Source organism: Arvicanthis niloticus, chromosome 9, assembly GCF_011762505.2.
Source record: "Arvicanthis niloticus isolate mArvNil1 chromosome 9, mArvNil1.pat.X, whole genome shotgun sequence".
Classification (NCBI taxonomy): Eukaryota; Metazoa; Chordata; class Mammalia; order Rodentia; family Muridae; genus Arvicanthis; species Arvicanthis niloticus.
Genome location: NC_047666.1, coordinates 73,632,064 through 73,659,710, shown reverse-complemented (window position 1 = coordinate 73,659,710; position 27,647 = coordinate 73,632,064). Strand labels below are relative to the sequence as shown.

General features: G+C 42.9%; 1 protein-coding gene and 2 long non-coding RNA genes across 5 annotated transcripts in view; 1 reads left to right on the top strand and 2 right to left on the bottom strand.

Annotated features, from left to right (window-relative positions):
- Positions 1–7: 7 nt before the first annotated feature.
- Positions 8–4,903, bottom strand: LOC143443571 (uncharacterized). The gene is made up of 2 exons (XR_013112688.1): positions 4,764–4,903; positions 8–917 (listed from the first exon to the last, which is right to left on the bottom strand). It is a non-coding gene; the product is annotated as an uncharacterized LOC143443571 (long non-coding RNA).
- Gucy2c (guanylate cyclase 2C) overlaps positions 4,792–27,647 on the top strand; it is an 80,293-nt gene continuing 57,437 nt past the window's right edge. The window contains exons 1-8 of one of the 2 annotated variants that reach the window (XM_076940696.1): positions 4,792–5,172; positions 12,193–12,305; positions 16,596–16,660; positions 19,519–19,734; positions 21,268–21,389; positions 22,423–22,519; positions 24,516–24,633; positions 26,990–27,125. In XM_076940696.1, the coding sequence (XP_076796811.1) occupies positions 4,959–5,172; positions 12,193–12,305; positions 16,596–16,660; positions 19,519–19,734; positions 21,268–21,389; positions 22,423–22,519; positions 24,516–24,633; positions 26,990–27,125 (1,081 nt within the window). In that variant the 5' untranslated portion in view covers positions 4,792–4,958. The remainder of the gene's footprint in view (positions 5,173–12,192; positions 12,306–16,595; positions 16,661–19,518; positions 19,735–21,267; positions 21,390–22,422; positions 22,520–24,515; positions 24,634–26,989; positions 27,126–27,647) is intronic. The other variant, XM_034511990.2, reaches the window with a different exon arrangement.
- Positions 4,957–23,114, bottom strand: LOC143443570 (uncharacterized). Of its 2 annotated transcripts, none has more exons than XR_013112686.1 (3): positions 22,744–23,114; positions 6,956–7,102; positions 4,957–5,092 (listed from the first exon to the last, which is right to left on the bottom strand). It is a non-coding gene; the product is annotated as an uncharacterized LOC143443570 (long non-coding RNA). The 2 variants fall into 2 exon arrangements; XR_013112687.1 differs by having other exon boundaries at positions 22,776–23,111.

The window sequence follows — 27,647 nt, the reverse complement described above, 5'->3', positions numbered from 1 at the left end:
CTGTCCATGGTTTTAAGATGTTTATTGTCATGGCAGAAAGTAGATGAAAACTGTACCCCTATTTTCTCAGGGCAGGTCTAAGGTTAAATACCTTTTGCATGGAGGAGGATCTGGGAAGGAATGCTTAATTGGCTAAGCTCCTCTGGCCTTTAGTATCTCATTAATATGGAGATCTGTCTTGAGGCTCTGTGGCCTGTAGTCACACCCTCTACTTGTGGAGGGGCTAGGGGGCATTGCCCTTATGTGACTAAAGGACACAAATCTATGGAGGGCCACGGCCTTGTGTTAGGAGTCTGGAGCCTGGAAGTGTGGCGAATGCCTACTGTCCCTTGCAGGTAACCCTGCAGAGTCACTTGCTGGGTCACTGAGGTTTCAAACCTAGCACAACCAGAAATCAGGCTACCTTTCACGGTCCTACAAACTTGCAGTTCTTACTTTCGATTATGGCTAACCATGATTGAAAGAGACTGAGATTTGTGTGGGTTGTCTGCTCTCTCGGGCAGCAAGGGCAAAATAACTTTGGTAGTTGGAACATTTCCCGGCCCCAATTACCCTTATATAATGTTTAAATAAAGTAACTGGAGTGAGCTAGTCAAGGGTCAGTCTTTTCCAAGAAGACCGAACCCCTCTGATTGTTTGGAAAAAGAAGGCTTGGCATCTTGGTGAGCTTCTGTCTTCACTGTGGCACCTACAACCAACAGCAATCAATAACCATGCCCAAACCAGCCTTTGGGATTACATTTCCTCCAGCATCCTCTCCTCACCATACTGTTCCTTCTCTTCTGATATTTGTCGACCGATGCAGATCTGTCTACAAGACTTGGGATTTGAGGACCTTAAAGAATGGGGCAGACTCCAGTCTAATGCTGCAGACAAGCTCACTTCAGTTTCTGTGGTCTTTTATACACAAATATAACCTAGAAAGCAATGAACCAAGAAAGGTTATTTAAATTCAGAAAAACATGATCAGTAAAACATCTAAATAAACCCTGTAAGCACATACTAAATAATAAGAGCCAGTCCCCAGAACTTTTCTCAGGACAGACCAATTTAGACACAATTGCCTGGCACATGGAATAGTGGGCAAGCACAAAAGCAAGTCAGAAGGCCATACCCAGATTCGGGGCTCACCGAGGTCAGCACCCAGCATATCCTTTCATTAGACTGGGTTCTATAGCTGTGTTCTGATATCTAACAGGAATAAACATGTCTTTTTAAAAATTTTTAAATTTATTTTTTAGACATATTTATTATTATTATTATTATTATTATTATTATTATTATTATTATTATTATTATTTTGGTTTTTTGAGACAGGGTTTCTCTGTGTAGCCTTGGCTGTCCTGGAACTCACTCTGTAGACCAGGCTGGCCTCGAACTCAGAAATCCACCTGCCTCTGCCTCCCAAGTGCTGGGATTAAAGGCGTGTGCCACCACTGCCTGGCATAAACATGTCTTATAAAGTCAGTGTAAATGTTTAACACAGGAGGTACAAAATCACATCCAAGAACAATCCAGGGATCAAAATGCACTTGAAGTAAAAATCCCTCTGCTTTTTTTTTTTTCTCTCATGAGCCTCTCTACAGTTCCCCAAGGTGGCATTGTTCACCGGGCATCATTTTTCTGACTGTGTTCCAACAATACCCCATGCCTCAGAAACCTGTGTCATAACCAACATGTGCCTGGCTATACTTTATTTCTTCATAGACGTGTTCTACACCTTTTGGCTATCTAGCATGGAAAAAAGATGAAGTCCTAGAGATACGGTGTTCAGGGGCACAAAGGTAAAGTAAAAGTAATATTCTATATCTTAGGCGTTTGAAACTGTGGGCATGTGAGTCTTTATTTTACAATCCACACATGTTCATTGACATTCTTTCGGTTGATCCCTTGTATACTGATCTACTTTGTCACTTGAAAAGATTTACTTAAAACACAACTCCTGGTCTTTGATTTTTCTACTACGCACTCACCAATCCCGAGCCCTTTCTGGGAACCGCTGTGACTTCTGCAGTGTTCGTTCCATTTGTTATTGCATGGCATGGTCTTCCTCTCTGCTGTTTACCTCACTGATATTCCTGCCAAGTGGGTAGCCTGCCTTCAAACCAGACTCCTACTTCCTTTAGCCCTTTTATTCAAATGTATTGGCCTCCGCCTCCACCTCCCGCCTCCGCCGCCTCCGCAGTCAGCCACCATGAGCTATTCAAATCAATAATGCCGAAGCTCATCGCCTGCTTCAAACACTGCCATCCAGGCCGCCCATCCAGGCCGCTCCGGGGACTTAGTGTGCATTTCTACTCCGTTTGCTCATCTATGCTTCAAAATCTCCTTTCCATCCATTTTCCTCATCCCCCTCGCTGTATCCACTTCCCTCTTCCTTCTTGCTTGCTGCTGCTGCTGCTGCTGCTGCTGCTGCTGCTGCTGCTGCTGCTGCTGCTGCTGCTGTTGCTGTTGCTGCTGCTGTTGCTGCTGCTGTTGCTTTGGTCTGGTTTTGAGAGCTCCCAGTGCAGCTCGACCTGGCCTTGCTCACACATCTCCTACCTCAGCCTACCCAGTGCTGAGATTACCCGATACCACCATCCCTAGCTCTTCATCCAGTTTAGGCGTTTTAACAGTCTGACTCTCGAGATATTTTTTTTCTTTTTTTTTTTTTTTTTAATACCTCCAATTTTTGAAATCCACTAAATTTTCATTGTACCTACGTAGAAATTTTCCACGTCTAGATAGGCCCCGTTATTACTTTCATGTGCCTATTTCTAAGCAGTTGAACCTGGCTGGAAGATAATCATAAAGTGAGTGACAAGCGTCAGTAAATCCAGTCGCTAAGCTCACTGCTCACAGCTGAACAGTCTTATGGCAGGTCTTGTAGTTCCTCCTCTTACTCACTACAGGGACTTTCCAAGGTCATCGTGTTTCAAAGAAGATCATCACCTTGGGGGTCCTGCAAAGGGGGATGCCACCAGATAGAAAATAGACACCCCAGAAAGACCATTCAAGTGACCTTGGGAGGGGTCGCAATGTAGACCTTATAGATTTGTTTGAGGCGGGGACCTCACTTCTATTTATATTGATCGGATTTAGCCGTGGTTCCAATACTTTGCTTGGGAAGGTTGAAAATGCAATTTTAAATTACTTCCATGAAGGATGCATCATGCCAGTCGACACATTTAGTTAAGTCAACATTGGAAACAATGAGGTCCGACCCACCAGCCCTGGATGCCTCTGTTGCATTTCTAACCTCTCCTTAAATACAGGTCTTCCTCTCACATCTGCACAGACAGATATAAAATCAACCTGGTCCAAGACGGAAGTCACTATCTCTTTTAAACCCCGCTGGCTTTCAGGATTTTAACAATCAGCAAACACTTTTCAACATCACCCTTGAGTCATCCCTCTCCCTGAGATCTCAAATCCAATAAAATCCCAGGTCCCATTGATTCACTTTTTAGATGTTTTGAGTCCATCTCCCCTGCTTCAGTCTTTCCCCAGGCCCCCTTTAATTCACGAGTACCACAGAAACGGAGTCCTTATAAATGCTCTGATTTTGTTTGCCTTTCTTCCGGACAGTTTTTCCTTGACAGCGTGAGTGGTCTTTTCAAAAGTCACATGATCAGCTATGGCACTGGCTCAGTAAGTAGAGAGCTTGCCACGCAAGAGTGAGAATTTGCATCTGGATTCCAGAGTCCACATACTGTCAGATACAGTAGAGTATATCTGTAATCCCAACACTGATGTAGGGGGGAGACTCGAGAGTCCTTGGAGAGTCCCACCCAGGCCCGCCAGTTTACCATAAACAGCTGCGAGCAAGAGACTGTCTCAAGGCGGAACATTAATACCGACGCTGAAAGCTGCCCTCTGACCTCTACATGTGCTCCAGGATATGCACACACATACATTTTTTTTTTTTTTTAAAGTTAAACCCTCAATATCACAAATTGAAAAAAATAAAGTATTTACGACATCAAGTCCCCTTCCTGACTTGTAGAATACACTCTGAACTCCCAGCGGACTATACAGTTCCTGTCATACCTCTGCCTGGTCTTCTGATGCCTTCTGTTACCACGCAACTCCTAACTTACAGCATGCCAATCAAGCTGTATCTCTCGGGTCCTCAAATACACCTCACTCCTTCCCACCTCTGTCTTCACAATCCATCTCCTTGCCTATCACTAATGTCCTCCTTCCCTCTCAGCTAACGCTCCTTTATCCTCCAGAGCTCAGCTTAGAGACGTTTATGCTCTCAGAAAGCTTCCTTGACTTCCTGGAATCATGTTAACTTCCCCCCACATTTCCACAGCACTCTGTTCTTTTCTCCGTTGTTGATCTTAGCTCTTCTAGTCTGATGTTTGTCTATCCCGTTAGAATGAATGTGTGATCCAAGCGGACGTTCGTGCATCCGCATCGTTCGTGATTCTGTCCCCAGAGCCTTGCTACTGTCCAGCCTGTAGTGAAGTGGTGATGGATGGAAGTGGATTGGCTGGACGGCAGATGAGCAGCTCATCCAAGTAGATGCTTACATTTTGATGTGCAGCTAAAGCTGAAATTCTAATGGGCTGTCACTGCTGTACTTGCTATAAGCCCTTCGACCTTTATTTTCCATTTCATAAAGCCTGTTATGTAAAATATACTGCTCCCTTCTTCTCTTCCCTCTTCCCAGTGATGTGTCACAAACGGGTGTATTTTTATTGGATGAGGCCCTGGTAATCCTGGCGTTTATGGCTCTGACCTTTCTGTGTGCAAACACAAAGTGAACTTTGCTTTACCTCCTACCATAATGCACCTGCTAATTACTGGCAGGTAGGCTGAGTTTCACGGCCCGTGTGACCAGTGTGGCAAGACCAGAAAGGTGCGTGGGGAAGAAGAGACCAAGGGACTCTGCTAGAGGCTGTCCAGAGGGGCTCCCCGTGTCTCCACAAGCAAGCAATCCCAGGGGGCATGGTGCGACGGTGAGCCAGGTCATGAAGTCGCTGCTGGGTTTGGCTGTGCCGTTACTGCTCTTCCAGCCTGCGCTGACGTTCTGGGCCTCCCAGGTGAAGCAGAACTGCAACAATGGCAGCTACGCGATCAGCGTCCTGATGATGGGCAACTCAGCCTACAACGAACCAATGCAAAACTTGAGGGAGGCTGTGGAGGAAGGACTGGACATAGTGCGAAAGCGCCTGCGTGAAGCCGGTAAGACTATGGTGAAGGACTCCTTTCTAAGTATGGCCTTTTGCTTCAAGGCAGAAACCTCGCGGGCTTTGCTCTACGTTCATCTCAGAACTCCATTCTCTTTCCTTCCTGGGGAGAGGGGTTGGAGTGAGTTATGGTCCACCCCACCCTGCTGGAAGAAAAGGTAAAGCCCTCACTGCAGTGACATACCCTACTAAAAACGGGGTTTCTGGACCAGCTTTGGGCTTCCTTATGTAGCTGTTCAGGGGCAAGATTTGGGCTGGACCTGAGATCTCATATGGTTCTTGGTCAAGAAGGAAGAAATGCACACTGAACCTTTCTCCAAACTTCTTGTTCATAGATTTTTCTCTGGCCATGCGGGTTCTTTCTGTCCCCCATGGCTCTCACTATCAGATATAGACAGGGTTATACATTTACGATTGGATTACTTATTGCCTTTCTTGACCTTATCTTTTATTCATAAAAATCAATTTTATAATTTGACATAAAATACGTAAAAAAGAAACAAGTGCCTGTAGTATTGTTGCACTGCCTGAATACTCTTTCTCGGTGTCTTGTCTTTGAGACCTTGGTGATCAGTATGGCACAGGGATGATTTTGCATCTTCTGTGTCAAAACATGTCATCCTGCAAATGACTTTCTTAGGGCTACATTACCACCTCTGTCATCATGTGAATGGTCACAGGGTGTCCCTTAGACTAGACACCACCCAAATTATCTAAAAGTTCTCTTCTTGAAAAATATCTAATTGTTTTTAATATCTTACGGTTATTTTTACACTGCTACAACCCCTTTTCTTATATATAGTTTTTCTCCATTCCCAGAGAGTCCATTACTACAGATAGAATTACTGAGTCAATGAGTACTTGAGACATCTTAATGGTTACTTTTGTTCTTAAAGATGGCATATCATAGTTTTCTGTTTAAAAATCTCGTGGCAAGAATTTACTTCTGTGCATGTATGTAATCTTCCCAGTTGTGTCCAAACTAGATTCAGATGCATATGAGCCATTCTGACATAGACCTAAGTAGAACAGAAAGGCTGTGTAATAACATACACATATGTACTGAGATCATGTTATAACACACACGTATTTACTGACACAGGGTGGTCCAGTGGTAAAGACGTTGGATTTGAAATCTAATGACCTGGGTTAAGATTCCATCTGTTAGCCTGGGTGTTAAGCATAGCCATCTCATAGAGGCTTCATTTGTTTCCCAAGGATCTGTCACATGCTAGACAAGTTCTGGGCAATGTCTCATCACACTGTCTCTTTGGTCACCACAGCTCTGTGGGGTTGGCACAGTGGACAATGGTGTCACAGCAGATGACACCATTGAGATGAGATGTAGATCCATTTCTGTCTGAGTCCTGTGAGTGTATCATATTGCCACTGAAATGATCCACCATTAACAACACCTCTCATTAAGACAGAGCAATGAAACACTACAGCAGCAAAGATTCACATTCTGATGGAGTTTGGTTCATAGTCCTGACTGACTATTTACCATAGCTATGACCTGAAGCAAGTTACCTAACTTTCCTGGAGTTCCGTTTCCTCACATATAAAACCAGAATAAATGGCAGTCACAGCTGTAGTAGAAGTGGAGATTCAATAAGAAAACCCACGGAGCACTTCAGGCAGAGGCATATGGTACCCATCACAGATTTGATGGTGTTTTAAAGATGTTTTCATCCCCATTAGGAACCACATTGATGGTACTGTTGCTGTTACTCAAAGAGAATGTTGCTTGACACATCAAACAGATAGCACAAGGTTACCGTCTTGGTATCTGGGTCCATGCCACCTGAATTTGAACTTCTGCTCCATCATTTACTAATTGAGCGCCATGTTGGTTTTCATCCACTCCTCTCATTTGTAACAGTCGTAATGTTGAGGTGGAAGGACAGGTTCATAAAGAGATAGTTCTGTAGGAGAAGAAACAGAACATGCCTAGAAATTGGCACTTGATAACCCATGTTGTACTTACATATTGGACACAAAAGGAGCAGGTTAGAGAAGAGAAAGACACTGTATTCTAATTATGTTGAGCATATTTGGAACACTTGACATTTGGAAAAAAAATTTAAAACACTGTATGAGGGCTAATATTGGAAAATATTGATAATTCAAAGGTTGTGAGTAATATCCCAAAGTAAGTGATTAATTTTTGTTTCGTCTTGTTGTGTGTGTGTGTTTGTTTGTTTGGTTGGTTGGTTGTTTTTTTGTTTTTTGGGTTTTTTTTTGTTTTGTTTTTGGACTTAATAAAGCTACACGAGTATTAAAGAATAAGTAGAAAGTAATATGTGAAAATCGTGCAAATAATTTGAGAAAAGATTCCTTCGGTCCCAAGCCTTCAGTTCCATGTGTTCCATGGATATGTGTTCCATGACTAAATCCATACCCTGTGTGTGGCCTCATGCACTGAGGTCCTTCCCCCAGACTTCAGTGACGAATGCTTCTTCTTCATTGACTCTGGATTATGTCCTGAAGACATAAAACTGCCAGGACAAGTAACATCCTTATTTTTAAAGTTTCAATTTGAAGTCATACTATTGTTTGAAAAAAAATTTTTTTTCAATCTTTTAAAAAGAAAACACCCAAAATCTGAAGAGATAAACTGAGGGTACTCCTCTATCAAATTAAAATAATAGAACAGTAAACTGTGAAATATGCACAGGCATCATGGTATAGTGTGTTATGTATCACTGGGTCTCAAGAGTTGATCTTAAAAAATTGAGGGCACTGAATAGTTTTATATGATTGTATATACTGATGTTTGTGAGATTGGGAATTAAACACTTGCTCACTAAGAAGTAACAATTTACTATCTAACATATATTTCATTACTAAAGAAAATTTTTAATTTTTTAAGCTAGAAAAAGAAAAAAAGAGGAAGGATGAAGGAATGAAATTGATGTAAACACCTGTGAGTGTTTTTAATGTTCAGCTTAATGTAAGAAGGACATAGTCTTCTGGTTGCTTCTATATTCAATCTGCTACAACAATCTATATTCTATCGCTTCTAGAAAGTTCCATCAGAAACAGAGTGGGAAAAGTGAAGGGCTGTTACAATTATGGAAACAGCTGTGAGCTAACAGGATTTTCCCTCCCCGTCTGAAGTGACTCAACACTCCCCACCAATTTGCTTCCCAAGAACCACTGTCAGTAGGGGGCTCAGAGCTGATCTAGAACTCAAAGTTGCTCTAGAACCTCAAAGCTGACCTAAAACACCAAAGCTGAGCTGGAGCCGCAAAGTTGTTCTAGAGCCCCAAAGTTGATCTAGAGCTCCAAAGTTGATCTAGAGCCTCAAAGTTGAGCTAGAGCCACAGAGTTGTTCTAGAGCCCCAAAGTTGATCTAGAGCCTCAAAGTTGAGCTAGAGCCACAGAGTTGTTCTAGAGCCCCAAAGTTGATCTAGAGCCTCAAAGTTAAGCTAGAGCTACAGAGTTGATCTAGAGCCCCAAAGATGATCTAGAGCCACACTTCTCATCTCAGCTCCACTTCTTACCAGGGATGAAAGTGAAGCAAGTTACTCTACCTTTAACCTCTTGCCACTTCATTTCAGAATAAATATCCCTTTGTAGGATTCAGAAAAAGGATTAAATAGATGACTCTTGCAAACTCTCACAGGTCAGTGTCAGGAATGGAATGACCCAGCCCTCCAGCTCCATTCTGTTAGTAAGTGAATACAGAACTGGGACCACAGTGATGAAGTCATGTGTCTGCTCCCAGGTCTAATACATGATGATCCTCCTTTCTTAGGTTCCTGGGGATTTACACATGGATTTTGTTACGTCACTCATGGTCTGCCTGGAGCCTCAGATGTTTAAATTGCTCAGCATCCCTGCTGTAGTGGGAAGGAGCTGAGAACTCATGCTGATGAGGGTAGGGTTGGGAGAGTTTGGGGACTTTTTGTTTTGGGTCTTTTGGGGGGTTTTGTTTGTTTTGGTTTTGGATGTAGTAAAGCTACATGGATATTGAAGAATAAGTAGACATTAGTGTGTGAAAATGGTAGAAATAATATGTCAGGGACACACCTGAGGAAGGAGCTGGCTTACAGTCACCATCACCTTTCTCAAGATGGGGTTATAGCACCACATCCTGAATCTTCCCCTTGACTTTCAAGACTTTAACAAGCCTGCTTGCTACCACTGTTCCTCACATGGGGGTCTGGGCCCCCAGACCCACTCCAGCTTCATTTGTTCTGAGCCCAGACTCCAAATACACTATGTCCTCCCATTTTTTCTTTTTTTTTTATTGAATATTTTATTTATTTACACTTCAGATGCCATCCCCTTTCCCTGTTTCCCCTCCCTAGAATCCCCCATCCTATCCCTCCTCCAACTTTTTGCTTTTATACCATTTTAATTACATGCAAGTATTAAGGTCAGTTCTAGGTTGAGGAGAACTAGCAATACAATAGATACAAATACTCAAGGAACAAGCAAGACAATAAACACACATAGTCAAAGACTTTATAAATTTTTTTATATCTATAAGTATTTGTCTATATGTATTGTATATACACCACATGTATATTGTATATACACCACATGTGCCCATTGAGGCCAAAAGGGGCATAAAATCCCCTGGAACTGGACTTGAAAATGGTTGTGAGATTCCATGTGGGTGGTGGGACGTGATCCCAGGTCCTCTGCAAGAGCAGTAAGTGACCTTAACTGCTGAGTCAATGCTTCAGCTCTATTTTCCCCAGGAACATGCAAATAAAGTCAGATAAAGGTTCCACACTGTTTAGTGGGGACTGGCAAGATGGCTCAACCAGTTGAGGCACCTGCCACCAAGCCCAAAGAACTGACTTCAATCCTTGGAACCCATTTGGCAGGAGAGAAATGACTTCAGCTACTTGCCCTCTGACCTCCACATACATGCCCCCATGGGTTCTATGTTCCTCCACCACAAATAAATATATACAACGTAGAAAAAATGTTGTTCAGTAGTATGGCCAGTTTATGGCTATAGGGCATTTTAACTGTTTAGTTCACACGTCTTACCTCCCCTCTGGCCTTCTCTAGTTGGTCTAACCACTGGCCTCTAATTCAGCTGGTTCTACCAAATAATTACATCTCTCAGCTGGGTTTCCTAGTGAACTAAAGCATTCGCGTAAATGTTCTTTGGTTAAACAGTAATCAGAACTAAAGGATATTCTATACTAGATTTGGTAGGCATCTCTGCAGCAACTATAGAAGGACAGAGTTCCTTCTATTCTCAGAACGATAAGGCCTCAACTTTTACAAACACATACTTTTGAACGTTCCAAATTTTCCTTCTGTTTTGGGTAGCCTTTACTCTTTTAAAGATATTATTCAAATGTGGCATGTCAGGCAAACCTGGATTGGACTTCACCTTTACATGTAAGGAAATGGAAGTCAGAGAGCTTCAAATGGTTTGTGTAAGAACACAGAGTGTTCTTTCTCCTTCTTGTTCTCCATGATCTATTCTCCCATCAGAATCTAGAGACATCCTTTTAAAGTGACAGTGAGACATGATAATATTTCTATATTCAAAATGTTCCAGAATGATCCCATTCTACTATGAAATACACATACACACCTGATATGACCTTCTTCCAATACTACCTCATGTCTAGTCTACCCCTGGAACACTAAGCAGCAAGCGTGTGGCCTCCTTGTAGATTCTGAGACATGCCAAGATCAATTCTTATCTGGCTTTTGTTCCGTGTTTTCCCCTATCCAGAAACTGTACATGTGTGTGGCTCACATTCTTATGTCTCTCAAGTCCTGGTGCCCCAAAGGGATCCCATTGCCATGCTACCAGCAATAGCACCATTCTGTGTGATCTCCCAGAGACTATGTAGACCTCGGGTAGCCAGGGACTAACTTTACTCAATGCTGTATCGTGAGCACATAGAAAAATGTAAGGAACATAACAGGAACAGAGAAAGCATGTGTTGACTGATGGATGGATAATAATCAGAGACCAGGGAGGACTGCACCTCACATATAATAGAGGCAGCTTAGAACACGAAATAGTGAGCTGTTATCTGTATCTACTTTCCCAGTGCTTTCTAGTCCATACTGGAGACTTGCTAAATGTGTGGTTACAGAAAGATGAGGAGAGCCGTGTACATAATGAAAAAATACTCTTAAGCTGGACCATGGCGATTAATACTTGAATCTATGCATGTACTGAAATTATCAAATCAATCATACTTCCATTCTATATTTTCATAACAGATGAGTTCTAGCATGGGTGAATTATCTCTGTAAAATAAGAGAAAGATAAATACAGGGAAGGAAGAAGCGAGGAAAGAGAGAGGAGAGAGAAAGAAGGAACTCAGAATAGTCTCAGACCTGAACTTGAATATTGTGTCAGTTAGGGTTTTTTAAGGAACAGAACTGATAGACTGAACTAACATATAACTATATATTAATAAAGCTTTTATTGGAGTGGCTCACAGGCTGTGGTCTGAGTGCTCCAACAAAAGCTGTCTCCTGACAGGAAGGCCATGAATCCAGTATTGCTCAGTGCATGAGACTGGATGCCTCAACAGTTCTGATCTGGTGTTGGAGTTACAGGGAGGTCCCAGAGGGCTGTTAGTTTCCAGTCTACAGAACATCCTCACAAAGTGCGTTCCAACACCGGTGGAAGAACAGCTCAGGATACATGAGCTTGCCAGTGAGAGCGAGGAGCAAACAGGCAGAAAGGCACATAGCTGCTTCTCTGGCCTTTATGTCAGCTGCCTCCAGAAGGAGTGGCCCAGACATAGAGTGGATCTTCTGACATCACATTATCTGGATATGGGGTGTGTCTCCCACTTAAAGTAATCAAACCAAGCGAAATCCCTCACAGGTGTGCCTAGAGGGTTGTTTGGATTGGGTTACTTGCAAATGAAGCCAAGTTGGCAACCGAGATTCACCATCTTAAATACCTTTCCTCAGCCCCCTTGAAAGCCATCAGCAAGGGCTGGCTCACAGCTGGGTAAATTGTGGAAGCATAACACTGGTTTCCTTTTTTTCCCTAATTTCCGGGTAACAGACCAAAATGTGACTGTGAATGCGACTTTTATCTACTCCGATGGTCTGATTCATAAGTCAGGTGACTGCCGGAGCAGCACCTGTGAAGGCCTTGACCTACTTAGGGAAATTACAGTAAGTAGCTTTTGTGTGTGTGTGTGTGTGTGTGTGTGTGTGTGTGTGTGTGTGTGTGTGTCTCACACATTCTTAGTCTGGGATGGTCACAGTGTGAAATGAGGGCATGTTTACACAACATATCACCTGCACCAGCTGCAGTCATGTTGCTGTACGATCTGAAGACAGGGTTTATAGCACAGATTTCCCAAGAGACGTGTGTGTGTGTGTGTGTGTGTGTGTGTGTGTGTGTGTGTGTCCTGGAACATAGTATGTATATGCTCTGATATAAGGAAAATTTTTACTTTAAGTTAGCTTTAAAAAACTTTTAAAATTTTATCTTTTTAAAGACTTACTATTTGGATATATGTTTAAATTTGTATTTTTTAAATCACTGTATATGACTTCAAAATCCTACTCTTACCAATAGACAGATCATCCTGACCAAAGGGAGGGGATAGGAAAGCACTAGAATTACATGGTTTAATAGATTAAATGAATCTCTGGGACATACAAAAACCATCCCATCCCACTAACACTGCACAATAAATTCTTCTCACAGCCTCTGGAAAATTCTATAAAACAGATAACATGTTAGGACACAAAGCAAGTCTCAATAAATAAAAGAAACTAGACATAACTTCTTGCATCCTATTTGAACACAAAATGGAATAAACTAGAAGCCTGAAGCAAAAGAAACTACAGAGAATGGGCAGAGCCCTGGAGGTTGAACAATGCACTATTATGCAACAAACTACTGCAGACATTAAGGAGGAATTTTTTTTAAACTCCTAGAATTGAATGAAAATTAAGACATAGCATACCCAAATCTAGGGGAAGCAATGAACACATTCCTGAGAAGGAAATTTGTAACTGTGAGTGCTTACATTTAAACATCAGAGAGATCACACCTAATGATGTATCTCAGAGCCCCTGAGAAACAGGAACAATCAATGCACAGAGTAATTAAGATCGGGACTTAGATTAATTAGGAAAGGTTAAAATACAAGGATCAACAAAACACAAAGTTAGTTCTTTGAAAAGACCAACAAGATCAACAAAGTCATAGACAAACTAGCTGAAAGAGAGCCGATCCGAATTAATAAACTTAGGGGTGAAAATGGAGACACATTGCAGCAGACACCAATGAAGTTCAGAAACCTCTAGGGGTGTGCCTTGAAAACTAGCTTCATCAGTTGGAAAACCTAAGACATTGAGGTAAATTTCTAGATCTATCTGACTTACAAAACAAGAGTAAGATGAGATAAACAATTGCATGAGAGAAGTTTAAATTGGAGCGACGGAATTGAGGCAAAAATAAGTTTTTTTAAATCTTCTAAATAAAAGAGTCCAGGTCCAGATTGATTCAATGCAGGATTCTACAAGATCATTAAAAAACTAGTATCAGTCGGACAGTGGTGGCACATGTCTTTAATCCTAGCACTTGGGAGGCAGAGGCAGGTGGATTTCTGAGTTGGAGGCCAGCCTGGTCTACAGAGTGAGTTCCAGGACAGCCAAGGCTATACAGAGAAACCCTGTCTCAAAAAACAACAACAAAAAACAAAACAAAACAAAACAAAAAAACCCCAAAACCCCCAAAAACTAGTATCAGTTTCTCAAATTATTTCCATAAAATAGAAAGAGAATAAACACTTCCAAACTCTTTTTATGAAGCCAGTTCTGATATCAAAACCAAATAAAGATATAATAAAACAACAAGAAAAAAATGCTGCTAATCTTCCAATGAACATAAAGATTCTACAAACAACAAAAAGAAAAATCATCAACTAAAGAACATACCAGAGAACTGACAAGGTGTCACAGGCAGTACAGTGCATGTCTGTAAGCATGAGAAAACCCGGGTTTGGTCCCCTAGAATTCCCATAAACATCCAGGCATGACAGACATTTACACACACACACACACACACACACACACACACACACACCCATCATTCACAGTAATCAAACTAGCTTCACTCTAGATCAGTGGTTCTCAACCTTCCTGATGCTGCAACCCTTTAATACAGTTTCTCATGTTGTGGTGACTTCAACCATAAAACTATTTCATTGCTACTTTATAACTGTAGCATTTTACTACTGTAAATATCTGATATGCAAGACATCTGATACGGGATCCCCAAAGGAGTCACGACCCACAAGTTGAGAACTGCTGTGAGTTCATGAATAGTTTAATAATAAATAATAAAAATGAATGAACAATAGATCACATAAATGGACTCAAGGACAGAAATCACATCACCATCTCAATAGATGCATTTGACAAAATCCAACATACCTTCAAGATGAAAGCCCTGAAGATATTAGGAGTAGAAGCAATATATCTCAATATAACCACCTATACATATGACAAGCCTATGGTTGATATCATAGTAAATGAAGAAAACTCAAAGTATTTCTACAAAGATGAGAACAAGAAACATAAACATAAAGATTCTACAAACAAACAAACAAAACCCCTTGTCAACTAAATTAAAGAACATACCAGAGAACTGAGGAGATAAAACTTGTTTCAAAGATGAAAACAAGAGGCAAAGGTGTCCACAGTTTCCAGTCTTGCTGATAAATTGTTGAAAGTCTTAGCTACAGCAATAAGATGAGAGAGAGAGAGAGAGAGAGAGAGAGAGAGAGAGAGAGAGAGAGAGAGAGAGGTGATACAAATAGGAAAGGAAGCAGTCACCATGTTCTGTTTATAAATGGGAGGATTCCATATCTGAGAGCTCTGAAAGCCTCCACCAGAAAACTCTCAGAGCTGCCGAACACTGGGAGTAAAGTGTCCTGATACAAAATTAGCACAAAACCCATAGTCTTCTTATATGCTAGGAGGAGACTTGTGTACACAGAATCAGGAAAACATTCCCATTCACAGTTGCCTAGAGCATATACCTTAAAATAAACCTAAATAAGTAAGTGAAAAGCTACCATGTCAAACCTAAAGCCCCGAATAAAGACCTTGAAAAGGACACCAGAAAACGGAACAACCTCAAGAGCTCCAGGATTGGAAGAGTTAATTTTGTAAAAATGTCTCTTTTAACAAACACAGTTCACAGATTCAATGCAAGCCACACTAAAATAACAATGTCATTCTTCAAAGAAATAGAAAGCAATAACAACAACAACAACACACGCACACAACTTGTTTAAATAGAAGGACAAAAACCCCAGATAAGCAAACTGACCAAAAAGAATAATGACGGAGGTCTCACCATATCCATCTTAGGTTAGCCTGCAGAACCATATGAACAAAAACAGATACATAGATCAATAAAATGACATAGAAGATCCAGATATAAACTACACAGCTATCATCCCCAGACTTCAGACAATGGTGTGGAAAATACACATTGGAGAAAAGACAGAAGGTAGCCTCTTCAATAGATGGTGCTGGGGAAACTGGTCACCCACGTAGGGATAGATAAGGCTAGATCCCTATCTGTCACCTGACATAAAAACCAACTCCAAGTAGACCCAAGACCTGTATGAGAGGCTGGAAACTCTCAAACTGTTCCTGGGAAAAGTAGAGGAAACACTTCGAAATAAACAACGTTGAATAGGATTCTACTTCAAGAATTAAGACAGACAATCAGCAAATGGAAACCCACAAAATTAAAAGTATCTGTACAGTAAAGGGAACAGTTAATTAGGTGAAGAGGCAATCTTCAGAATAAGAAAAAAAATCATTACTAACATTTGACAGAGAACTAATAGCTACCATACACAAAGAACTAAAAATACTAAATAACAAAATCAAAAAGCCCAACCCTATCAGTTAATGGACTCATGAACAGCCAAGCCTCAAAAGATGAAATAAAAACATTCACACTATTTCTTCTCCTTGGACCTCAATATCCCTATGCTAGAATCTGCCCAGCCCCCCAAGATTGAGACTCACTATGGTATTCATGTAGTGGATATGGTATACACATCCTGACATCCATGATATGACCCATGAATGAGGTTGATGTGAAACTTCTAATATTGTAGTCTCACAATCTGTAATCTTTGGGAGCCCTTTTACAAGATGCACAGGGGTATCTTTCACACCTACATGGTTTTAGCGAGCTTTTAATTCTCCTGAGCTCCTTAAAACTATGTTTAAGGTCAGAGTTAGCAACAGAGAGAAGGAAGTAAGCAAGAATCTTCCTCCTCCCATTTCCATCCTTTGAATAGCTCTTCCCCGTTCTGCACATAGACTCTCGGGAATCCCATTTCTCATTGTGTTCCTGCCCGCCTCTTTTCTGTCTGTTGGTTGATTGAATTTGTCTGAGGTATTTTTCTTTTCCTCCTACAGAGAGATCGTAAGATGGGCTGTGCCCTCATGGGGCCCTCGTGCACGTATTCCACCTTCCAGATGTAGTAAGTACTTTGGTTGAGTGTTAAATGATTAGACAAACAGTATTGTCATGGCAACAGAGAGAGGCACGTTGGGCCCCTTGTGCTTTGCCATCTCGCTATCATTTCATTTTCCCTTCCCCAGATACCTCCTACTTTGATCAGTGTGTAATGGCTGCAGAAGCTGATCAGGGACAGTCACTCACATCTGAGTATTAGAGGGCAAGGTCTGAGAAATACTCCAGTTTAACAAAGGAAATTCCCCCAAGTGGGCAGTGGGTAGGACACAGACAGAAGAGAGAGAGACTTAGTAGAATTCTGTTGTGTCACTAGTTTGGAAATGTGGGGAAGCAACCAGGCGCTTATTTGAGATGAATAGAAACAACATGTCAAAGTTCTCCGTGTGACATCCTTCATGGTTTAGAGAAAAAAGACCTTTGGTCTATTGTAGAATAGGAAATCTTTTTCTGGATTTAGAAATCTTGGCCCCACCCCTTCAATTTATTTCGCTCAGTGAAACTGGCTCTGTTCTGCCAGATCAGACATCCCCTGGTCAAAACTCTTGTCGCCAGCCTCTCTCTGGCTTGTTCAGTCTTCCGAATAAAGAAATGCCATTCACTGATCCAGAGGAGACTAGCACAGGTTTTGCAGGGCCGACACGAACTGCTGAGGTTTCTATTGAAAGTCAGCATGTTGTCTAATGCCCAGCAGCTCAGCAGCCCAGATGCTCAGCACACCACGTCAGACACACTACAGAAGCGTTTTCAAGCCCATCTTCCACACCCAAAGGGACACACATGGAATCTTCTTCTTCCTTATCTCGTGGATCAGGTGCTGATGCCATTGCTCAAAAGGAAAGGGGGTCCAGGACATGGGTTCACTACCACGAGTGCTTTCTAAGCAAAAACTTTTAGTTTTGTCAATCAGAAAAAGACATTGAGTGAAATATGTCCTTCCAAATGGAGGTGAGAGGGACACTGGCCAATACAAATGGGGGGGGGGGGGTTCTATCAAAGAAGATGCAGAACTGTATAGAAGGTACTGGTCACCTTTGCTTGAGAGCTGAGTTTCAAGTAGGGAAATAACTTCATGAAAAAGTCTGAGTTTTGTGTTGGAGACGAACAATGTCTCAGTCAGGGTTACTATTTATGTGACGAAACATTATGACTAAATGCAACCTGGGGGAGAAAGGGTTTATTTGACTAACATATTTTTTTATTACTTGTATATTTTTACAGTCCAATTGTTGCCCCCTTCCTAGTTCTCCTTCCACAGTTCTTCATCCCATTCCTTCCCCCCACCCCCATCTCCAAGAGGATGCCCCCCACCTGCTAGGCCTCTCCGATCCCTGGGGCTTCAAGTCTCCTGAGGGTTAGGTGCATCTTCTCCCACTGAGGCCAGACCTGGCAGCCCTCTCCTGTATATATGTCGGGGCCTCGTACCAGTAGTGTATGCTGCCTGGTTGGTGGCTAAATGTCTGAGAGATCTCGGAGGTGCAGGTTAGTTGAGACTGCTGGTCTTCATGTGGGATCGCCCTTCTCCTCAGCTTCTTCTAGCCTTTCCCTAATTTAACCACGGGGCCCCCCCAACTTCAGTCCAATTGTTGGGTATAAGTATCTGCATCTGTCTCAGTCAGCTGCTTGTTGGGCCTCTTAGAGGACAGCCATGCCAGGCTCCTGTCTGTAAGCATACCATAGCATCAGTAATAGTATCATGCCTTGGAGCCTCCCCTTGAGCTGGATCCCAAGTTGACCTGGTCACTCGGCCACCTTTATTTTACATGTCTTGAGTTACAGTCTGTTAAGGGAAGACAAGGTAAGAATTTAAACAGGTGCAAACCTGGAGTCAGGAGCTGATGGAGAGGCCATGGAGGAGTGTTGTATACTGGCTTGCTCAGCCTGCTTTCTTATAGAACCCAGGACCACTAGCCCAGGGATGCACCACCCATGGTGGACTGGACCCTCCCCCATCAATAACTAATTAAGAAAATGCTCTATAGGCCATCCCAAGGCCAGATCTTATGTGAACATTTTCTCAGTTAAGGTTCCCTTCTCTAACATGACTTAGTTTGTGTCAAGTTGACATAAAACTAGCCAACACAGAATGACAAAGCGGGCACTGGTAGGAAGAAAAGGCATAGGTGCACATCATATTTGATCATAATTATGATGGCTCTTCTAGTTTGCTTTCTGTTGCCATGATAATTCCATGGTCAAAAGCAACTTGGGAAGGAAAGAAGCCATTTCAGCTCACAGTATGGAGAGAAGTCAGGACAGGAACTCAGGGCAGGAACCCAGAGGCAGGACCCGATGCAGAGACCATGGAGGGGTGCTGCTTACTGGCTTGCTCCCCATGATTTTCACAGTCTGCTTTCTCATACAACCCAGGACCACCAGCCTTGGGGTGATATTGCCGAATTGGGCTGGCCCCTCCTACCTAAATAATCAATCAAGAAAATGCCTCACAGACTTGCCTATAGTTCAACCTGATGGAGGCAGTTCCTCACGTGTCATACCCTCTTCCCAGAGGACTCTATCTTGTGTCAAGTTGACAGAGAAAAGCACTTAACCACCACGTGGCCATGGTTGTCTAACATGCAGTTTTTAGTCTTCCCCTCCTAACTCACAGTTCCCAGCCCAGAGAGCATGAGAAATCATTTATAAATAAATTAACATGATCCAGCATGTAGTCATTTCAATGTAAACACAGAATATGGGCAATCATTATTTTTAGAGTCACCTGTGTGAGAGGGTCACCCGGATGTGTGTTTTACTGTCCCCATTTCATTCTTACCATTCATGTCTGTGTGTTAAAAAGGAGGGCTCTTCTCTGTGCTATTAGAGTTAACCCTGGCATCGGTTCCTCTCTCGCTTTTGACACAGCCTTGACACAGAGTTGAACTATCCTATGATTTCTGCTGGAAGTTTTGGCTTGTCCTGTGACTATAAGGAAACCCTAACCAGGATCCTGCCTCCAGCCAGGAAGCTGATGTACTTCTTGGTCGATTTCTGGAAAGTCAACGATGCATCTTTTAAAACCTTTTCCTGGAACTCTTCATATGTTTACAAGAACGGATCGGAGCCTGAAGATTGTTTCTGGTAAGGAAGCCTGTTATTCAGTGCATTACCATGAAGAAACATCACCTTCATCAGGGACAGTGTTGAAATAGACACCAGCCCACTTTCCTTCTCATCAAAGAGGCAAAGTGAGTCAACTATTGTGGGAATACTCGGCATAGACCGCATTTGCAGCTCTCTGCCATGAAAGTGAATTCTTGTTAGTCTTAACGATGCTGCATGCTAAGTCCTCTAAAGACAAATACATATGATCCTGTTTCTAGAAGATACAAATGAAAGCTACAAGTCAATGTTTCTGCACGACTGTGGAAGATATAACATTGGAGAATGTGTGTTCTGCACAAACCAAGAAGCAGTTACAAATGATGTCTCTCACATTTTCTCACATAGAGTGAAAGGGGGACAGGAGAGAGCAAGTCCTAGTGAAAAGCATGAGTCTGTGCCTGAAAGATAGCTCAGTGTGCAAAGGGACTTGCTGCCCAAGCTTGATGACCTGGCTTTAATCCCTGGGACTCACATGGTGGAAGAAAAGAACCGATTCCTGCAAGTTGTCACTTGGTTGCCACACATGTGTTGTGTGGCACAGGCATGTATACACACACATACACACACACACACACACACACACACACACCCCACAACATAAATAGATGAATCATCATTTTAAAATATCATAAGCTCCCGCAACAGCAGCAAAAGTGGTGGAGGTGACTCAGGATGCTAGTTGGTTCTACTGTCTCTCTCCACAGAGGTCTTAGAGGGTCAAAGTAGGGTGTCACCAGACATGCACCTCTGGGAACCTGTGGCAACCAACCCCAGGAGCTCACCCTAGAAACCTGGCATGAAACTGGAATATACAAACATCCAATTCATACAGGAACAGCCGCCATTTTACCAGCTCTGGAGGTTTACACTAGATAGTTTCAGAGGCTTCTAGGTTATAGTTCAGGCTAGAATCTTCTTGCTCCCTATAGCAGTAGGGAAACAGTAGAAGAAACCTTTAAAATGTTTGCAACTTGTACACACAAAACTTCCCCCCATTCTCTGCCTAGACTAGGTAGCCACAATACAAAGCAATGGCATCTTGGTGGGTACTTTCTATTAGCAGAGAACCTGGGTGTTAGATAAAGATTCCAGCACAGAAATAGATAGATAGATAGATAGATAGATAGATAGATAGATAGATGATAGATAGATAGATAGATGATAGATAGATAGATAGATGATGGGTAGATAGATAGATAGATAGATAGATAATAGATGATAGGTAGGTAGGTAGATAGATAGATGATAGATAGATAGATAGATAGATAGATAGATAGATAGATAATAGATGATAGGTAGGTAGGTAGATAGATAATAGATGATAGATAGATAGATAGATAGATAGATAGATAGATAGATGATAGGTAGATAGATAGATAGATAGATAGATAATAGATGATAGATAGATAGATAGATAGATAGATAGATAGATAGATAGATAATAGATTGAAGGTGAGGTGGCCACGAGGAAGCAAAGCCAACTTGAAGCTTCTCTTCTCCCTGCTCCAGGTACCTCAACGCTCTGGAGGCTGGGGTGTCCTATTTTTCTGAGGTGCTCAGCTTCAAGGATGTATTGAGACGCAGCGAACAGTTCCAGGAAATCTTATTAGGCCATAACAGGAAAAGCAATGGTAAGACAACAACAGAACTTCCCTCATGACCGCTGCCTCCCTCAGAGTCCTTCAGGCCAATCTGTCTCTGTAGCGTTGCCTTCACTGCCTGCCTCCAAGTTGCTTGTTTGCAAACAGCTTTGTCATATTGTTATTTCTGTTGACTAAACCTAATTCTCTGAGAGAAAAGTGACATAAAGCAAACACTGATGAAATGAATATAGATACTAACCCAGTATGCAGCCTTCATAACCCCCCGAGACCACAACCCACCGCAGGTCAATCATGTATCAGGACAGCTCTCCATCTTGTCTCTGTCACGATCTTTAAGATCATGAATGGTTTCATGCACCCCTTGCTCCCCAGATCTTGGTTGACTGGCAAGTTCTTAAAATAACAAATACTTAGTCATGGCAGCAAGTGAGGGATTATTTGACTTTCCCTTACAAAACAATTATCACAATTCGTTCTTTATTTCTGATGTGCTCTTGCATAGCAAAGCACCCAACCCTGTTCTAGAAGCTCAGGGCCCAAGTGCCACCGCTAACTGCATGCTCCCAGCTCTTGTTAAATGGCTTGCCCGCTTCCCCACTGCAACTGCCAACAACCAAGATGTAGTTTTTCTGGGTTCTTTGTCTTTCAAAATTCCCTGTAATGAGCATTAGGATTACTCTGTGAGAAGTGTCTCTTCCCAGGCAATCACGGCCAGCTTCATACAGACTATCAATTCCTACTGAGTGGTCTTTGAGTGTTTACCCCATAGGAAATCCAATGTATTACTAGACTCGTGATCTACTATACTTTGTAGGGGATTCCCTTGCCAAGCAAGAGCACATCAGAAGTAATGAACAACTTGTGATAATTTCCTGGAAGGGAAGACCCTCGCTTGGCAAGTTGCCCAACATTATTCAAACAATCACTTACTGCCATAACTAAGTATTTGTTATTTTAGGAACTTACCAGTCAACCAACATATGGGGTGGGGGGTGGGGGGCAGGGAAGCAAATGCCATTTATGATCTAAAAGAGTTTATAGGTCACTTTCTTTCTTCTAGTGATTGTTATGTGTGGCACACCAGAAAGCTTCTATGATGTGAAAGGCGACCTCAAAGTGGCTGAGGACACCGTTGTCATCCTGGTAGATCTGTTCGGGTTGGTATAATGCTCCTCCCTTCAGAAAGGAAGCGTGTCAATGGCACTAGAACATCCCCTTCTCTATCATGGCTGTGGTGTGGGCAGCTGCCATGATGGTCACATTTGAACTGAAGTCTCATTCCTTTCTCGTAATACCTTCATGTTTACCTAATCACCTGTGACCTTAAGCAGAAATGTATTCCTTGATGCCCGACAGCCATCCAGATATGCAGTCCACTCACCTGGGAGGTCTGGATGCACACAGTCTACTAACCTCCTTTGTTCAGGAAAGGATCCAGCAGCCAAGATCTCAGCAGTGGTTTCCCTGGGGAGACAGGGCTCACTCCTGTGCTTTAGTTGCCAATGGCCTTTGGCCTCAGAGTAATTTTTTTTATCAGCGACCTTTGGAAAGACTAAAGTTGAGGTCAACGAGATCCGATCTGTACAGTTATTTGTCCTCTGTGGAACAGTTACTCAGGGATGGTCTTTTCCTCTATGCTTCTCTGACACAGAGCACAGAGAAAACCACGAGAGACACAGACAGACAGACAGACAGACAGACAGACAGACAGACGGAAACCACTTTACTAACAGTACCAAAAGCAGTACTTAAGTTAGAGCACACTTGGAGGAGGTGCAGCAGTTCACCTGTGCCCCTTGTCCCACAGGTGCATCATACGACGAACTTATCTCCCTGGGTCATTAATCATTACCCGTGTGCCTTCATCTGCTGCAGGGGCTCTCCCGGATCTGCCTAGCCATCCCTCGATACTAAGCACACTTTTCCCAGCATGAGAGAAAAGGGAGTCCTGGGAGCACAGGCCTGGTGGACAGTTGAATGCTCCTGAAGATAAGCAATCTGTCTAGCTAGCTCTTCAGCCGTAGGTGTTTGGGAGAGAGGGCGATGTTCTCGGAGCTTCCCTCCCCACTCACGTTGGCAGTTTGCTCTGGGGAGGGAGTTGTCAGTGTGGCTAGCTTGGTATGATTTCATCCTCAGCCACCTGTGCTGGCTTTCCTTTGTGATTCCTGTTCAAGGAACACGTGGCCATTTCCAGGAAAAGGTCAGATTCAAAAGTGAACCTAATGTCGGCTTGTAACTCTGTCGCTTGGGATTCTGTCAGTCACGTTGTGAAATGAAAATTAGGGCACCTGTCTTTTAGGGTAAGATCGATAATGTTACCATAAGAGCGAATACGGTGGTCAGCACAGAGCAGACTGAGTATGAAATGGTGGAATCCCTAATTCTAGTAGCTCAGTTGAGCCACCCCGTTTGCGTATTAAAGCACCCACGTGATTAGGAAGCACAGAAACCCTGGAAGCTTCAGGTGATACACATCCTGTGAGCTTAGTCCCACGTCCTGAAGCTCACAGTCGCAACGAAAGAGACCTGGCTCAGACAAGTTAGGAGGCAAGGATGAACAGCTGGGGCCATCCTCTGACCTCCACAGGTATGCCATGGTACAAGTATGTCTGCATTCACATACACACACACACACACACACGCACACGCACGCGCACGCGCACGCGCACGCGCACACGCGCACACACACACTAAGAGACTTGCCTTATCAGAGAAAATGTCTTCAATCTGCCATTATCATCAGTTCAGCCCTGAGCAGATGGTAGCCTCCTACGTTACACTGTGCAGAGTACATATCCTACATCCCAACATTTCCAACTTGTTTTACATACTTAAGGAAAAGAAAGTTCTCCCAAAGAAACCAAGGTCATTAGGATTTAGCAGCAAATACAAACATTCCCTCAAAGGGTCGGTATAACGAGTTCCTTTTCACCCTCAGTTAGTAGCAAGAGCGGCCTAAGTCCTGTCATTCGCTTTAGCAGATGGAGAAGGAAATTAGTACCGGGGTAAGCAGAAAGCTCTGCTGATGGCTTACACTTAAAACAACACCAGCCACCACGATTTCTGAAGCTTATTTTATAATTTATATGAGTTGTGAAATTTCCATCTCTATGGGGTGCTAATTTTTATGAAAAACCTATGTTTTTACGTTAGTAACCATTACTTTGAGGATGACGCCATAGCTCCTGAGTATATGGACAACGTCCTCGTCCTGACACTGCCTCCTGAAAAGTCCATCTCAAACACCTCTGTCGCTGAGAGGTTTTCATCGGTGAGTTGTCTGTGTGTAAATTTACGCAAGTATTCATTAAAGATAACACAGAGCAAGGTAATTAGTCTCATGGTTAAACTGACTCTTATAGTCACAAGTAAGTTTTCTTTGCATATGTGTATGTGTGTGTATATGTGTGTTCATTGTGCAGATGTGTATGTGTTTGTGTGTGCACATGCGTGTGGAAGATAAAAGTGAATATTGCCTTTCTCTATTGCCATCTATCTATCTATCTATCTATTACCTACCTATCAATCATCTAACATCTATTTATCTATCTATTACCTACCTATCAATCATCTAACATCTATCTACCTATCTATCTATCTAACTATCTACTTTTTTGTTGTATATGTGTTGTGTGTGTGTGAGAGAGAGAGAGAGAGACAGACAGACAGACAGACAGACAGACAGAGAGAAAGAGAGAGAGAGAATGCCAGGTGTGTGAGGATGAACTCCAGTCCTCTGCAAGAGTAGCAAGTGTTCTTAACCATGGAACCATCTCTCTATCCATCTGTACTTAAATTTTGAGACAGGCTCCCACAGTGGACCTTGAGATCAGGGATGCAGCTGAACTGGCTGACTAAAGAGGTCCAGGGATTCGCCTGTCTCTAGCCCTGCCCTGACCCCACGTTCCACTCACCGAGTGCTGGGATGAGAGACGTGAATAACTGCCTCTAGCCTTTTACAAGGGTGCCGGGGATCTGAACTCAGGTCCTCAGGCTTTCTTTAGAAATAAGCACTCCTAGGTGGAGACATTACAGTGTCGTCCATCATAGTGAAGCTGCCCACTGCCCAAGGGGGTGCTTAATGTATTCTTATTGTCTCAGTATCCTACCTAGTTTGACACTTGTCCCAGAACAAGGACCTCCACTTACTCATGAAATCATGGTCACCTTATTATCCTGCGGAGCTCCTAAGACACATTAGGCTCTGTCAGCCATTGAGCTTTATTTAATGAGATGCAGTTTGTCATCCGCCTTCTGCTCTCAGTTGAGAGAGGCTATAGAAATCAATGAGAGGGTGGTCCAGAGACCCCCACCCCAGCAGCTTTGCAATGGCAAGTGAATGCCTAAGCTCTGTAAGGAAGGTGAACGTCACCCCTCTTCCTAGACCATCTGTTTCACATGCTCCAGGTTATGGACCTGCCAAAATTAAAGGTTGTAAGCTCCTTTAATACAAGATCTTACCTGAGTTCTGTTCATCCCGTGAAATGATGATCTTTGCGGGCTGGCCACATAGCTCAGTGGGTGCACACACCTGCCAAGTCTGATCACCTGAATTCCATCCTGGGGACCCACAAAGTAGAAGGAGAGGCGGGAGTCCAAGAAGTTGTCCTCTGACCACCATGTGCATCCCCAGCCCTCAAAAATAAATGTAATGAAATGATGATTTCAGAAAGCACACACACACACACACACACACACAACAAACCAGGAACTTTTTTGTTATTGTTGTTAATGTTTTTGCAAAATGTATTCCAAATGCAAAAAACTTGAGTTGTCCCGTGGCTCAGACAGCAGGGAGTTCCAGTGCATGAGAAAACGGAACCTATCTGGCTTCAGTGGGGCAAGAACTTTCAATTCCTAATCCCAAGACAACTACCATGTGTTGGATGCAGAGGCAGGAGGATGCTAACTGTTATTATGCCAGGACAGATGTTAGGGGCCTGAGGTGACAATCAGAACCAGCTTCAGAGCACAGTCAGGGCCATCAGCAACAAAATCTCCTCACATCCCACTCTGGAGACCAGAGGCAGGGTTATTTCCTTGGCTCTGGTTTTCTGTTTTATACTCTAGTGAAAACATTAACTTAAAGCAAATAGCATTGCTTCATGAAGGCCCATATGGATGATTAAAATGGTTGATTTGACTTTTCTTAGCTACATTGTGTATTTCGCCATCACAAAAGGGAAGCACAAGGCCTTCTAGGTCCTCCTCTAAAGGCAGGGTTCTTGTTTATTAATCCCATAAGAAGGCGAAACCCTGACAGCAGAGCCCTGGCCCAAGCAGGTATTTCCCAAGTCTTCCTTTTTTTTTTTTTTTAAAGTGATTTATTTATTTTATGAATATATAAGTACACCATTGCTCTCTTCAGGTACACCAGAGAGGGCATCAGACCCCATTGCAGATGGTTGTGAGCCACCATGTGGTTGCTGGGAATTGAACTCAGGACCTCTGGAAGAGCAGTCAGTGCTCTTAACCACTGAGCCATCTCTCCAGCCCCCAAGTCTTCCTTAACATCATGCTTCCAGGTCCCCTGAATTTGTTTTATCACATATCCTGAGAATATCTACTCCAGGCTCCAGAACACACCCCCTTTTCTCATTAAAAGCTATTTTCCCCTTCTCATCTAGGGAAGAAGTGACTTTTCTCTCGCGTACTTGGAGGGAACCTTGCTGTTTGGACACGTGCTACAGACGTTTCTTGAGAATGGAGAAAATGTCACCGGTTCCAAGTTTGCTCGTGCATTCAGGAATCTCACCTTTCAAGGTACCTGTCTCATGGGATCAAACAGTAAAGTTGAAGAAATGCAGGCTTTGGGAGGGGCAGTGGGAGACCGCCATGACAGGCATCAGCAGTTGATGCCTCAATCGCTGAAGACCCGGGAGCTCAGTGGAGGGAAGGGCACTGCATAAACTTTGGGGGATGTTGTGATGCGTAACTAGACCGCAGCTCATGCCGCTGTGAGTGTTCATGGGGTGGTGCAGGATGAGCATGTAGGTCGGGGGCTATATGCAGGAGCAGGTTTTCACAGAGCCATGTTCCCAGTAGTGGTGTGCTGCCTGCGAGTGACAAATCCTTGTGGTTTACTTTTACTTTGTCAATTAGCATATAAGATATATTTACAGCCTTTTTCAAATGAAGTGTGTTTTAGTAGATTCTCTTCTCTATCCACATTCTCTAGCCTTCTGGCCCCCTAACACAAACACACACACACACACACACACTCACGCACGCACGCACACACACACACTGTAACTGGTCCCAATCTCCTTTCTGCTCTCATGTCTT